General features: G+C 34.1%; 1 protein-coding gene across 4 annotated transcripts in view; it reads right to left on the bottom strand.

The window, feature by feature from the left end:
• Positions 1–1,083: 1,083 nt before the first annotated feature.
• The window catches only part of LOC123682257 (class A basic helix-loop-helix protein 15-like), a 128,001-nt gene continuing 115,079 nt past the window's right edge, over positions 1,084–14,005 (bottom strand). For 3 of the 4 annotated variants that reach the window (XM_045620792.1, XM_045620793.1, XM_045620790.1), the window contains 4 exons: positions 5,787–5,946; positions 5,550–5,695; positions 4,150–4,286; positions 1,084–3,085 (listed from right to left, as the gene is read on the bottom strand). In XM_045620792.1, coding sequence (XP_045476748.1) covers positions 2,947–3,085; positions 4,150–4,286; positions 5,550–5,695; positions 5,787–5,937 — 573 coding nt within the window. In that variant the 5' untranslated portion in view covers positions 5,938–5,946 and the 3' untranslated portion in view covers positions 1,084–2,946. Of the gene's footprint in view, positions 3,086–4,149; positions 4,287–5,549; positions 5,696–5,786; positions 5,947–8,501; positions 8,702–14,005 lie in introns of those variants that run through there. The other variant, XM_045620791.1, reaches the window with a different exon arrangement.

The raw sequence follows: 14,005 nt of genomic DNA, 5'->3' as shown, positions 1-14,005 counted from the left end.
CATCAATACATCAAGTGCTGTTTCATCAAATCAATGGAAACAATGGCAAAATTGGATGAATTGGGCTTCGAATTGCTTCTGCATCTACCGTATTCGCCAGATCTGGCTCCCAGCGACTTTTTTCTGTTCTCAGACCTCAATAGAATGCTCGCTGGAAAAAAATTAGCGCCAATGAAGAAGTATTCGCCGAAACTGAGGCCTATTTTGAAGCCAAAGGCAAATCGTACTACAAATGTGGTTTCGAAAAATTGGAAGATCGCTATAATCGCTATATAATCCTCGAAGGCAACTATGTTGAATAATGAAATGGAATTTTGTCAAAAAAGGTGTTTTACTATGGTAGACCGGCGACTTTTCAATTGGCCTGTAAGTTGTTCGGTTTCATTGTTCTTGGTGGACATAGCAAATACTGAACAATGGGTCATAGGTAAGGTCAACCCAATGGTTGGCCATTGGTTTGCAAAGTAGTTAGATTGGAAAGAGATAAAACTGCGAAGCTTTTATTCATCTAGAATAATTTCTTTTTTTTGAAGTCCCTAGGTATAAATAATGTTTGAAATTGAATAGAACGTGTTTTTTTTTGCAAACTTAACATTATTTCGAATAATTAATCTGAATTATTTTCTAATAGAATTAAAAAGGCCATATAATATTTTCGTTCGTATTATTTCAAATTTAAGAATTTGTCTCCGATTTTGGTTCAGATTCAGATATATCACGATTTCGATTTCGTTTCCGGTAAATCGGATAAATGCACATCCGTTACATCGATTAATGGTGCACATAAGTATCACACAGTTGCCTGAGCTCAAGCGACGCTTAGCTAGTTTTGTAACAATTCAAGTTTTTAGGCAATTCAATGAGATGACATTTCTATGGCTGAGTTGTGTAGTTAAGGTGTGCTGCTCTATCATCTCAGTGAGTGTGCTTGGAATGTGATTCCATTTGCTAATCGAGAGGGACAAATCTTGAAAAGAAGTTTTGCAAACGATATACAGGTGTAAACCATCTTCTTGAAAAAGTTGTATTGACTGACCATTTTAATCTAGAACGAAAAAAGAACACAAAAGAAAAAAACTGATGTTCAGTATGCATCTTATAACTTTATTTATAGTCGACATGTTCCATAAACTTTAATATAATATACGTTCAATAATATTCTTATAAGAATACACAGTTACATTCATCATAAAATATATAATATAATAATTACTTATACATTCTTTATATAACTAAAAACTTGTGCAAGTTTTCTACCATATCACATTTGCATTTGGAACTTTATGCTTCAATTTTTCCATGTACAATTTGTTTATCAATAAAAGACTCTTTCATATCATTTGAATTTTCAAATATTTACCCATTATAAACAAATGTACATTTTGAATTATTTAGTACCACTTTGAGCATAGCTTGGTTAGAATAAACGGAAGAAATAAGGTTTCTTCTCTACAAGGTAACTCGATTTGTGTATTTCTTAAATCTAAATTCCTGTTCACTTTGAACTAGATGTTCAGATGATTCTATCCAACTAGGAATTATATTCAGTCATATTTTAATTGTAAATTACATTCATGTCGAAGAATTGGCTGGACTGATATGGAATGTTGTAAATAATGTACAGATTGTTTCAAAAGATTTTTGAAAAATACTTTTCACAATACTTTCAAAGGTACAAACTGGTATAACAGGCTTTTCTAGAATAATGTGTATGTAAAGGTAATTGAAATTACGAAGGTAAGAAATGGGTAAGTTAGAATGAAGGAGGAATGGTATAGAAACGACTTCAAACTATAGTTTTACTTTCAAGTCATTTCGTACTAATTAACTAACAATACATCTAGCTATATATACATATTTATCTACAAAACTAAGGAGTTATTCAGTGGATGTTTCTTCTGAATCTTCTTCATCTTCTCTGATTTTATATTCTATATAACTAAAATACACACCACAGAAGCACATAGAAATCACATTTGCTTATCTTAGAATCAGATTACGGCCGACTTAAGAGGCCTGAAGATATGCACATTCAGTGGTTTTTGAGAATGGTTGTCAACTTTGAACTTATCCTGTTATTTGAGGTTTGAATCGTTTTATAAAAATAAATTTGTAAAAATCTTTTGCTAAATGGTAAAAATTTTCTTGTTGCTTAGGTATGCAGAAGAAGTTCATAGTTTTGCGAAAGTTGTAAATCATACAAATATATAATATTTATATTTAGATTCATATATATCACTATCCTACGAGAATCTCAAAATAATAAATATTCTTAAGGAAGAAACTTCACAGATACACGAGGCTGGTATCGATATATTATAATTTTTTCAATTCATTTTGTATTTTGAAGAATACGAACAACAGCTTTTCGGTCAGGCATTTCTCATCAATCAAGCTATATTTTTATGAATCCTATACTATAAGTGAATATTGAATTGATGGTAAAAGGTCAACAGAATAATTTTCAATAAGATTTGTTGGGAAAAATGAACTAGAAGATGACTGGAAAAAAATCGATTGAGATAAAAAATTCTCTATTGAATTGAACAATTATCAATTATCCTCTCAAATTGAGATAGTTACTGTATCTCTTAATCAGTTTTTGAATTAAATGATTTCGAACAACAATTTCGTTATAAAACTCATGTTCTAAGACAATGATGAAGTTGAAGGGACATTGGATTTAAAATCATAATATAACAATAATGGTTGAATATGAGTTCCCTAGGAAAAATTAATGATACAACACAATTTCTGAAATATTAAGAGTTGTCATAACTTGATATTTCAAAAAAAAATCACTTTCCCACCAAAACATTTTCGTAACTTCCAAAAAGAAGAACTTTATGTGCGTATCTTGATGAGCACAAATTGTCTGGCTGATCAAAACCGAAAAATTCGAATCCAAGATGAATTTCTTCTACTAATTTCGATGATTGTTTGACTTCAACGTGAATTCATAGATTCGTTTTCTTGTTGATTTTCTAGGTTCTGTTGGAACATCGAGTTGTTATTTTGTTCTCTACTGATGTCTTCCGTTGTTGGCTCTAATTCTATATTCGTATCACTTTCTACATCTTGGAATCTGAAAATATTGAATGATTTCATTAGTGTCAAGGTTACAGTTATCAATGAATTAGAAATAGCCGAAAAAATAGGAAACACTGGCAAAGTTGTAAGGAATTCGAGAACTGTTCCGAAATATTAATTTTACCATCCATAATGAAAATTGGGATATCAGGTGTATTTCATCATTCTTGAAATATGATGAGTTTTATTTTCTAAGTGTGAATGAAAACACACACATAGATGTATCTACAATTTTGCTTCCACCGTTTTTTTTCGAAGCAACTAAGTGCTTCATTGTAAAAAACTGGTTATACATTTATGATTCAAAGTATTGTCCGTCGCTGGCCATTACTTTTTTCCATATTTCGGGCAGCGTAAGAATCCCGCGTTGAAAAAACTGATCACCTTTTGGAGCGACCCACGAATTGATCCAATTTTTTATTTCTTCATAAAATCGGAAGTGCTGGTCAGCCAGGCCGTGTGCCATTGATCGAAACAAATAATAGTCCGAGGGAGCAACGTATGGAGAATACGGCGGGTGGGGTAGGACTTCCCATTTCAACGTTTCCAAGTATGTCTTGATCACTAACGCACTATGTGGTCGAGCAGTGCCATGCTGTAAAATCACTTCATCATGTCTCTCGTTGTATTGCTGGTCCCACCAAATATTGAGCATGACCTTGGAACCGTGAATATTCGGTTTGACCGTCGACGTGGAAGCATGGCCGGGATATTCCCATGATTTTCTGCACTTGGGATTATCGTAATGAACCCCTTTTTCGTCTCCAGTCACAATGCAATTCAGCAATTTCCCTCTTTGCCTTGCAAGCAGCTGTTCACAAGCAAACAAACGTCGTTCAACATTTCTCGGCTTCAACTCGTACGGCATCTAATTTGCTTATTTCTGAATCATTCCCATGACTTTCAGGTGTTTTGATTTTGCAGTAATAACCCAGATTAAAGAAAATTCCCCATGTTCTCAGTTTTCAAATCTACATATTAATAAACTCCAATTATTTATCTCCCCTTCATTCACTAATTGAATTTCAACTAATTTTAAGAGAAAAAGCTTTTACTTACGTGTAATGTTTTTCTTCGCCTCTCATTTCACAAATGACGTTTGTGAGAGCCATTATATAATTTTTAGCTAATGTTAGTGTTTCTATTTTGGAAAGCTTCCTCTCCATTTTAATGTGTGGTATAACTTCTCTGAGTTGCTGCAAATCATAAAAAAACTTCAGTTAATGAGAATTATGAACAAAAACTTATTATTTTCACTCAACTACGTTTTCATATCATGTATTTGATATATGCCATAGAATTTAGTAGGTAAAATAATAACTATCGCAATTTCTGAACTAAACGACAATGAATACTTATTGTAACTAATCAGTTAAGGCTATTATTCATCATTTTGTACGCAGTTGCTATTGGGAGGCCCTTCAAAACCAAGATCAGGAATTTAACGGTTGTTTTTGAGCATAGGTTACGATATTTTCTGCTCTTCATATAGGTTTCTATTTGAAAAGGGAAAGAACTTTCGGTCTTCAAATGGGAAGACAATATATGTACGTTTCCTTCAACATATTCCTCGGCTAGCGCTTTTGTGGACGAGAGATGAAGCTAACAACCCTTCCACAGTCCAAAAGCTACAGTTTTGTGTGCTGCCTGGTCTAGAGGTATCTTGTGCCTTTTCTGGAGAGGGTGGCTTTACGTCACGGTGAACTTTGGCCGCTATTGTGACATGCTGAATAATTTTTTACGCGCAAAATCGTAGAATTAGGTGCAGTGCAGACAGCAAGATGATGCTACGGTACATGCAGACCTGTTTTTCACGTATCTTCATCTTCAGGAGATGTTTCAGCAAGGTGATCTCTTACAAGCAGCTTGTAAGCTCTACCCTCTGCACACTTCTGAGCACTTTGGCTTGAAGTCAACTGTCTAAAAGTGTAAAGTGTCACTTGTATAGATAACTAGTTCTGGTAGTTCACCATGGACGAACAAAGCCAATCAATTTGCCAGAAAACAGATAAAACCCCGTAGCGACCTCTGTGATTGTGGTGGAAGTTAATAAATGTATCAAAAGAGAGAAGAGAAGAGGTTTACTAGAGTTTAACACCACAAGTAAAAACAGGCCTTTAGTTGTCATTTATTGTTATCCAGGATCAACGGGTCATGACTTAAGATTTGGCCTACATAAATTGGAAAAAAATCATACCCAATTAGAAGGAAATGTAAAATGTAACGTATACTATGAAGCAAACATTTAATTGAATCGAACTCATGGTAAAACTAGACCTATTTTGCCTCCTATCGAATCTAAAAGCTTACTACATACTCTGAAAAATCATCTGGTTAGCCACGATTTTCGTGGGTTAATTGTAGGAGCATGAACAAGCACAAAATACCTTATTAGTATCAATTCAGAAACGAGCACACTTAATCTAAATTTTACCTATAATAATTTCTATTGAACTCACCTCGAAGGCATCATTGAGCGAGTGCATCCTCATTCTTTCCCTCTCATTGCTTTCCAGTCTTCTTAAATTTCTCTCTCTCGCACTTATACAGGTTTTCCTTCGCCTCGTCGTCGTACCACTTGACGCACTACCACTAGATGCGCTACCTGTGTTGGTAATACAGAAATTCGTTAAAAGGAACTCTCCAACCACAGATATGCATTTTTAAGTAGTATTAATGTTTTATGCATTATTTACCTCCGTTTTTCCTTCTTTTTCTACCAACTGCTTCATCGCTACTAGATTCTGTGAGATCATCCCTTCCGTCATGTTTGCTAAGCTCCATATCTTCTACTTCCACATCATCCTCTTCCTCAGGCCAAGGAGTGGATATCTCAAGGGATCGCATCCTCGAAATCTGAAAAAATAGAAAAAATCATATAAATTTTCAGTCGAAGCTTAGTAATAAATACAGTCAAGTATTGAAAAACGGTGGCGACAATACGTTCAAATTAAGAATAAATATGGCGAATGGGGCAAGGCTTAACCATAGAACTTAAGAATACGATTGACTGAACTGAACTGATACTTCGTCAAAATTAAAATTATTTTGTATATAGAACAAATTTATTCAACATACTATAGTGGCTTAATAAAATGAGCCTTACATTTTGAAAAAATTCCAAACATCCGGTATACGCCGAATGTAAACATAAAGTCGCCATATTTAGGCTGATAAACCGACAGCCAATCAAAAACGAGAACACTCGTGTCGTCACTGTGTTTTATCAAGTCGCTGTAGTAATAAATTTCTGCAACGCCCTCTGCAACTTAGGCTGATATAACTTAAGCTTTATTAAAATAATGTTAATTCATATTATTTCTTTGAATTCATTCAAGTAGTAGCAGAGAGTATAATGAGTTAACGTTGTGGACTAAAAAAGTGACATTTTGATGCAGTATAAATGTTTTGAACAACTTCAAGAGGTCTTCATTTGAAGTACTTGGCAATTCATTTCATGATCACATTTTATTTCAACTGTTGAGAGATATTTATAATTTCAAGTTTTTTCAACATTCGAAGTAGAATTTCTTCCAAAAAAACTTTCAAGCATATTAGAATGTAATAGATCGTAATACTAATAAACCTAATATCATGAAGCTTTTAACACACATGGACTATACTACCGTGACAATTGTTAAATTGAGATTGTCTTCCAAACAAAGCTAGTATTTCTAAACACCAAATACTTGAATCAGACTCTTCTCTTTACCCCGATTAATGATATTCCAGTGTCATCTCCTTGCCTTATAATCTTAAGATCAAAAGTAAACCTTGTGGTTGCCCTATGGTGATAATTTGCAGAGCACTCAATAAATTAATCAAATTTGACTACCTTGTCCACAGATCTAAATGTATAGCCTACATTGCCCACGAATATATAGTCTACAAATCTACATAGTCCCCAGATTCATCTAACCTAGAGCTTGACTGAGTTCGTAGATCTCCATTAGACTAACAGGAATCTTATCTGAAAGGAGTTCCCGGAAATGCTGGGTTCAGTTTATGCCTGAACCTGATAATATTGCGTTGTCCTTCATTATGAGTTTATCCTTTGCGCACATTGCCAACCCGTTGTCATCATTAGTTGGCTCGAAAATCCGGAAATTATCATTAGTATTTCCTACCTTTACGAATGGTGAAAAAAACGCATCATTAACTATCATTAATTAAGTAGACATTTTGGTGGTCATTATCATTTTACTTGCCCAAAAGAAACATTTATCATCTCAGTTGAAAATCATTTTGAATAACGAAGTACAACGTCTCTGAATGTATATACCTCATCCTTTATGTGTTTTAGGAAGATTAGGTATGTTTAAGATATTGAGAGTGTAGAATTTCCGAATAACCCAGGAGTTCCCCAAGGTTATAATTTTGGTTCGCGCCTCTTCATTCAATTGGTATCAAAAATGTTCTCATTTAGTATCACGTAAATACGAAAATAGTGCGTTCATGTATTTCTTTAAATTCCTAGAACAACTGTGCACCTATTCGTGAATGTTGATTGATTTTGATGACATTTCTCTTTTATGTTCATCAGATTTTTTATTGACAATTGTTGTTAGAATACCAAACAGTCCATCTTGGACTCGTAAGGTGACTATGAATTTTTTACGATGTGTTAACTTGCCTTTTTGAGATGGTTTATTTCAGGTTTGCTGGTCTGAGATTCAATTGCAACTACATATTTATGTTGGAAAAAAGTACAATGCACAAATTGAGCATCCAGAAATGGCTTCATTTGTAGGTAAGTCACTATTAGTGCTCGTATTATATTGGAGTTGGATTTTAGATGATGTTCTAAGAATAGATACTACTGAATGAATTGCACAGGATACATTTTTTTTTATCTACGATGGTTGATCTCTGTAGGTATTTATAGCATAATGAGTATGTAAACTTATTGATTATGGAAAATAGAAATGAAAAAAGTTCAATTTGCATTATTATCACTGTTAAACCTCTATGTCAAACTTTTGTGAATCTTGTTCATCGGTTTGAGAATTTCCTGCATATAAATGATTACAGAGATTAGGATGAGATTTCTCATTCTCGAAAATGATGCAAAACCAAAAAGTATTAGGTTTGAACAACATTCTCTGATAATAAGTGAATATGTTTTGAAATTTTCAAGTTCAAATTTGTCAATGTCACTTGCTTTTCGAGTTTACCTTTTATGCCCGTATATTTTTTCAAAATTTCAATAAGTTAATAAATGAAATAAATTCAATTTAGTCATATCATCATCTAATAAATTTTTCCCTAGTATTAGTCAAAAAGACACGATGTACGTAATTTTTTACTACTAGAGAGTGCAATTCGGAAAATGCAAGGAAAACAAAAACAAATGAGGAGAGGAAATTATTCAAAACTTATAACGATAAGAGATATAGAGTTATAGGACTTACATATTATTGAATATTATTTATCGATCACAAAAATTGTCACGCAACATTTGAAAGTAACAAAAACCAAGCACTATAATTTGTTTGATCCACCAAAATGTCAATAGAAACTTGAGGACAAAAGGAACTCAATTAAAATGCGAAACCGATAAGATGGCACTTAAGACTTGCATTTTGCATATTACGATAAATATCAATAACGAGAACGATAACTGTAACAAAAATATCAATTATTTGAGTACCTATGTGAACATCGAATATGTGAGGATTCTTATCTTGTTCTGGAGATCAAATGTCAAACTATAATGATTACATTCGTATACAGCTGAGTTTAATTAGTGTGTATTCCTTGAATTGAGATTAGTGATTAGGGAATTACATTTTACAGGCTGGTTGGGATTTGGGGAAATTTATTTGGAGTTCTCGAAACATCAATTCCATAAGACTATTTTTTTTGAAATGATGGATTCTGACGACATAGTTATGATTACTTATTTTTTGGTTATCAATTTTTTTTTTCGAATTCGTAAAATTGCATTCGAACAATCAGAGATAGCGAAAATAGTTACGTCAATGGAAAACTGGTTTTTGATTCGTTGCATGTTGAAAATCCAACGATTTCAAACCTCTAGACTGGATGTCAGACGTCTTAGTATAAAAGCTGAAAGTTTTTCTACACTGTCCAAAACAGAGTCAAATAAAAAAATGTTTAAGGTGCATAAAACGTCATAAGAATAAAAGTTGAAATGAAATTATATGAATAGCTACAAAATAGTTATTTATAATTAAGGTGTACAAGTTTGCTTCCGCCGTTTTGCAATAGATGACTGTAGCGGTAAGTGATAGTCGAGATAAATAAATCGTAGATGTCATACAACAAGCTTAAGTATTTGTAAACATAACGCTATCGAAATATCAATCGATTTGTGTCTGCATCATGAAGTTATTCTCGATTAAACATGTCAGCTTACAGGCCTAATTCTCGTTATTTGCTGGAGGGTTTAATTTTCTGCTTTTAGATCAAGAAATCTGCGGCTGAGGCTCATCGAATGCACTGAAATACCTATGGCGAGGCCGCTATTAGTGAAATAACTTGCCGAGAGGGGTTTCAACGCTTCAAGAACGTGATTTTGACGTCGAAGACCAGCATGGGATGGGAGTGACGCAGAAAGCCATTTTAAAACGCCTAAAAGTCATGGAAATGATTCAGAAACAAGGAAATTAGGTGCAGTACGAGTTGAAGCCGCGAGATGTTGAACGGTGTTTGTTTGCTTGTGAATAGCTGCTTACAAGGCAAAGACGGAAGGGATTTCTGCATCGCATTGTGACTGAATGCGAAAAATGGGCTCATTATGCCAACACCAATCTCGAAAAATCATGTGGATATCCCGACCATGCTTCCACGTTGATGGCCATACCGAATATTCACGGTTCCAAGGTCATGTTCAGTATTTGATGTGGTCCCCCCAAATACTGAACATGTAGTGTATTATAAGTTGTTAAATCCGACCGAAACTATCACAGGCGATCGTTATCGAACGCAATTAATGCGTTTGAGCCAAGAATTGAAAGACAAACGGCTGCAATACAACGAGAGACATGATAAAGTGATTGATGTTGGGAGAGTAGTCAAGATATACTTGAAAACGTTGAAATGGGAAGTCCTACCACACCTGCTGCATTCTCCAGACGTTGTTCTCCCGGACTATCACTTGTTTCGATGAATGGCACACGGCCATAATATCAAATATTTGCGAATCGAAGAGACTATCTTCAACTTCAAAACTGAGCCGAGCATGCTAATCTAACTAGAAGAATAGAGAAATTTTTAATACACAGAATAGAGATCTTCAAAACAGAGATACATAGTATAGTTTTTTGGGATTTCGAACGCTTTTTGGGCGCTCGTTTCCCGAACTTTGAAGTTCGATGCACTGATACGAATCTATCAAACTATAGAGAGTTGAAATTTTCACGGTAGATTTGAATCTCGAGTCCCACGTCTAAGTCTGTTAATGCGTCAGATCACACTGTGGGTTTCGTAAATATATCTGTTCGAAATATTTTTTTCCTGATCATTTCAAAGCTGCCAATCTTCGATAAAAAATATTTTCACCAAGAAGTTCTGATAACTAATAAACTTTGGCTTTGAATTTTGGATGATGATTCATGGTATGATTGCCTTTACATAATTTGAGATATGTTCGCTGATAAAGGGTTATCATAAATTATTGTGCGTAAGATTTGATTTTTTAACATTCCTTCATAGGATTTTTAATTCGAAATATTTTGAAAACTTGAGCTATTCAAATCTCCAGCGTACAGTCGGTATCGTTCATGCATTTCAAATTTACATATTTTCCATATATTTTCCTCATGTAAGCTTCCACGTTTTTCAGTTCGGTAACCCCAAATCCAAATAAGTTTTCCGATTTGAAAACATCCGGGTTTGATTAATTTAAAGAGAAATATCGGAATTTATTCATTGTCTTGTAGAACGAGGACATCGATAGAATATAAATTGAAAATTATTCAGCAATTTAGTGAACGTGGAAAAATATTCCAGTTTACGTCGCTGGTTGAAATATGTTTTCGTGAAAAATGGAATGATTTTTTGACTCGAAGCTCAGAAAATATGACAGTAAAATAACTTTCAGACGTGCTTTAGCTGCTGGTTATGGTGGTTGAGAGAAACAACAGAAGATTATTCAAACATTGAGAATAAAATTCATTAAATCTAAATCACTGAATTATTACATAGAGAGCGACACTGTTTGGGTTGGTAGTGTCGAGTTGATTTGTACATCCAGATTTCTGATAGACAAAATTAAGGATAACTGTCAGTGATGCAAATTTGTTATCAAATAAGTTTATTATTTGCTGAGTGTTTATCGCTTTCAAAAACAAAGATTTCTCATATAATGAAGATTTCAATACTTATTATCATTTTGGTACATTTAGGTACAAACGTGGTTCCTAGATTTAAATACGATTTAAAATATCTACGAATAGTTCAGAAATGAATAATAACTCAAACCGAGCTCATGATCTAATTTCAAATGTTGAGTATGCCGGATTTCAGTTGAGAACAAAATTTCAACTAACTTCGGAATCCTTCATTTATTGGTGTTTTGTTATTTCCAAGGTTTAATTGCCTGTCATGATGATTTTCTGCTCGTAAAGTGTTTCAAAGATTGCTATTTGCAATTCAATTTACGTGAAAAACGTGAGAAAGGTGCATTTCATTTACAGAAACGTTGACATTATCAGATATTCATTGTTACAGTTTTTAATTTTTATTGATAGCACTTTTGAGTTGTTCCAATAATAAAGTAATCCCTCTATTGTTATTTGTTATAGATATTATGAATCGTTGAACATATGCACAAATCTCTATTTACGAGTTTATTTTAAACTATAGATAGTACAAAATATCTCCAATAATTCAAAAAATGTATATCATCTTGACTCTAGTCCAAAGATGCTTGATATTCAAATATTTTTTTACGTTTCATTCATGCAATAGATTTACGTACATCTTAACAAATTTGGGTATTTTAGTGAATATCTGATCTTGTTTTAATTTTTTCTAGTGACAGAAACCTCATAAAATGTCTGCTCATCTATTTTTATCATATAGCCTAAGGACTTGGCTTAATCAGTTAGTTGGTCTCAAAATTAAATTATTTCTCAATATTATTTTCCATAAATAATCTTGGGATTCGGGACTGTTCATTCTGTTACAATTTTTCAATAATCGTCACATATTAGGTCAATTGAAAAGTCCCTGGTCTGATGAACAGATGGTGGTGCTAGTATTAAATCCATATGATATTTAGTTAGTGTCAACCTTTAAACGATACGTGTCAAAATTTGACAGCAGTCCGATCATAAGTTTGTGATATATTGCGTTGTGAGTGTAGCTACTTCTGTTATTTGGAAAAAAAGGAGAAAAAAAAATAATTTCGTGTGCTGATAAAATATTGCTTTTTGAAGGGAAGAAAAAACAGTTGAAGCAAAATCTTAGCTTGATGAAGAGTTTCCGGGGTCTGAACCATTAAAATCCACCATCATTGATTGGTATGGTATGCTATGTTTAAACATGGTGAAATGAGCAGAAGAGGCTGTCACCGAAGAAAAAATCAAAAAAGTTCACAAAATAATTTTGAATGACCGTAAAGTGAAGTTGATCGAGATAGCAGACATTGTGAAGATATCATCTGAAAGTGTACATCATATCATTCACGAATATTAGTATGTGAGAAAGCTGTGTGCACAATGGGTGCCGCGCGAGCTCACAATCGATCAAAATCAACAACGTGTTAATGATTCTGAGCAGTGTTTGAAGCTGTTTAAGAAGTGAAATAAACCTGAATTTTTGCTTCGATATGTGACAATGGATGAAACATGGCTCCATCATTTCACTCCGGAGTCCAATCGACAGTCAGCTGAGTGGACTGCACACGATGAACCGAATCCAAAGGGAGGAAAAACACAACAGTCAGCTGGCAAGGTTATGACATTAGTATTCTGGGATACGCAAGGTATAATATTCATTGATTACCTCCAAGAGGACCAGACCATCAATAGCAATTATTATATAGCTTTGTTGGATCGTTTAAAGGATGAAATCGTTAAAAAACGACCCCATTTAAGGAAAAAAGGTGCTGTTTCATCAAGACATTGCGCCGTGTCACAAATCAATGACAACAATGGCGAAATTGCATGAATTGGGCTTCGAATTGCTTCTGCATACACCGTATTCGCCAGATCTGGCCCTTAGCGACTTTTTCCTGATCTCAGAGCTCAAAAGAATATTCGCTGGAAAGAAATTTAGCGCGAATGAAGAAGTAACCGCCGAAACTAAGGCCTATTTTGAAGCGAAAGACAAAACATACTACAAAAATGGTATCGAAAAGTTGGAAGATCGCTATAATCGCTGTATCGCCCTCGAAGGCAACTATGTTGAATAATAAAATCGAATTTTGCCAAAAAAAATGTGTTTTACTATGGTAGACCGGAGATTTTTCAATTAGCCTGTTAGTTGAACCCTATACGGAACCCTCAACGAATCATCAATTGCTCTCCCATTTCTTTCCCAGAAGGGACCCAAACGAAGCGTGGAAGGAGCAATTAGATTGGAATCGGACAAGGCTGCTTCTTACTATTCTCAAAATCCCTTTCACAACAACAGTTCGCAGATGTATCCCGTCAGTGTGGTTGGAATTGAAAATGGAGCAGCCAATTCCACTCGATATTGGTGGCAGAAAGTAATTTCGATACTGGAACGAAAGTTGTTCTTCATCGCGTTTTTGCTATGAAGGAATTTTAATGGAGAAATGCGGTGAACTGATTATGAGATCATGTTATATCAGCGCATGATGTCTATTATCTTCGCTTTCTAGTACCGTGACCGTTCGAGAATGACTGTTTTCGGGGATAAATATCTAGAACTTAGCGAAACCACTGGAGATTACGTAAATTTCATTTTGTGAACTCACGTAGTT

The sequence above is a fragment of the Harmonia axyridis genome, chromosome 6 (genome assembly GCF_914767665.1).
Source record: "Harmonia axyridis chromosome 6, icHarAxyr1.1, whole genome shotgun sequence".
In the NCBI taxonomy this organism is placed as follows: Eukaryota; Metazoa; Arthropoda; class Insecta; order Coleoptera; family Coccinellidae; genus Harmonia; species Harmonia axyridis.
The sequence above is the reverse complement of the archived record's forward strand: the minus strand, read 5'-3'. Positions and strand labels throughout refer to the sequence as shown.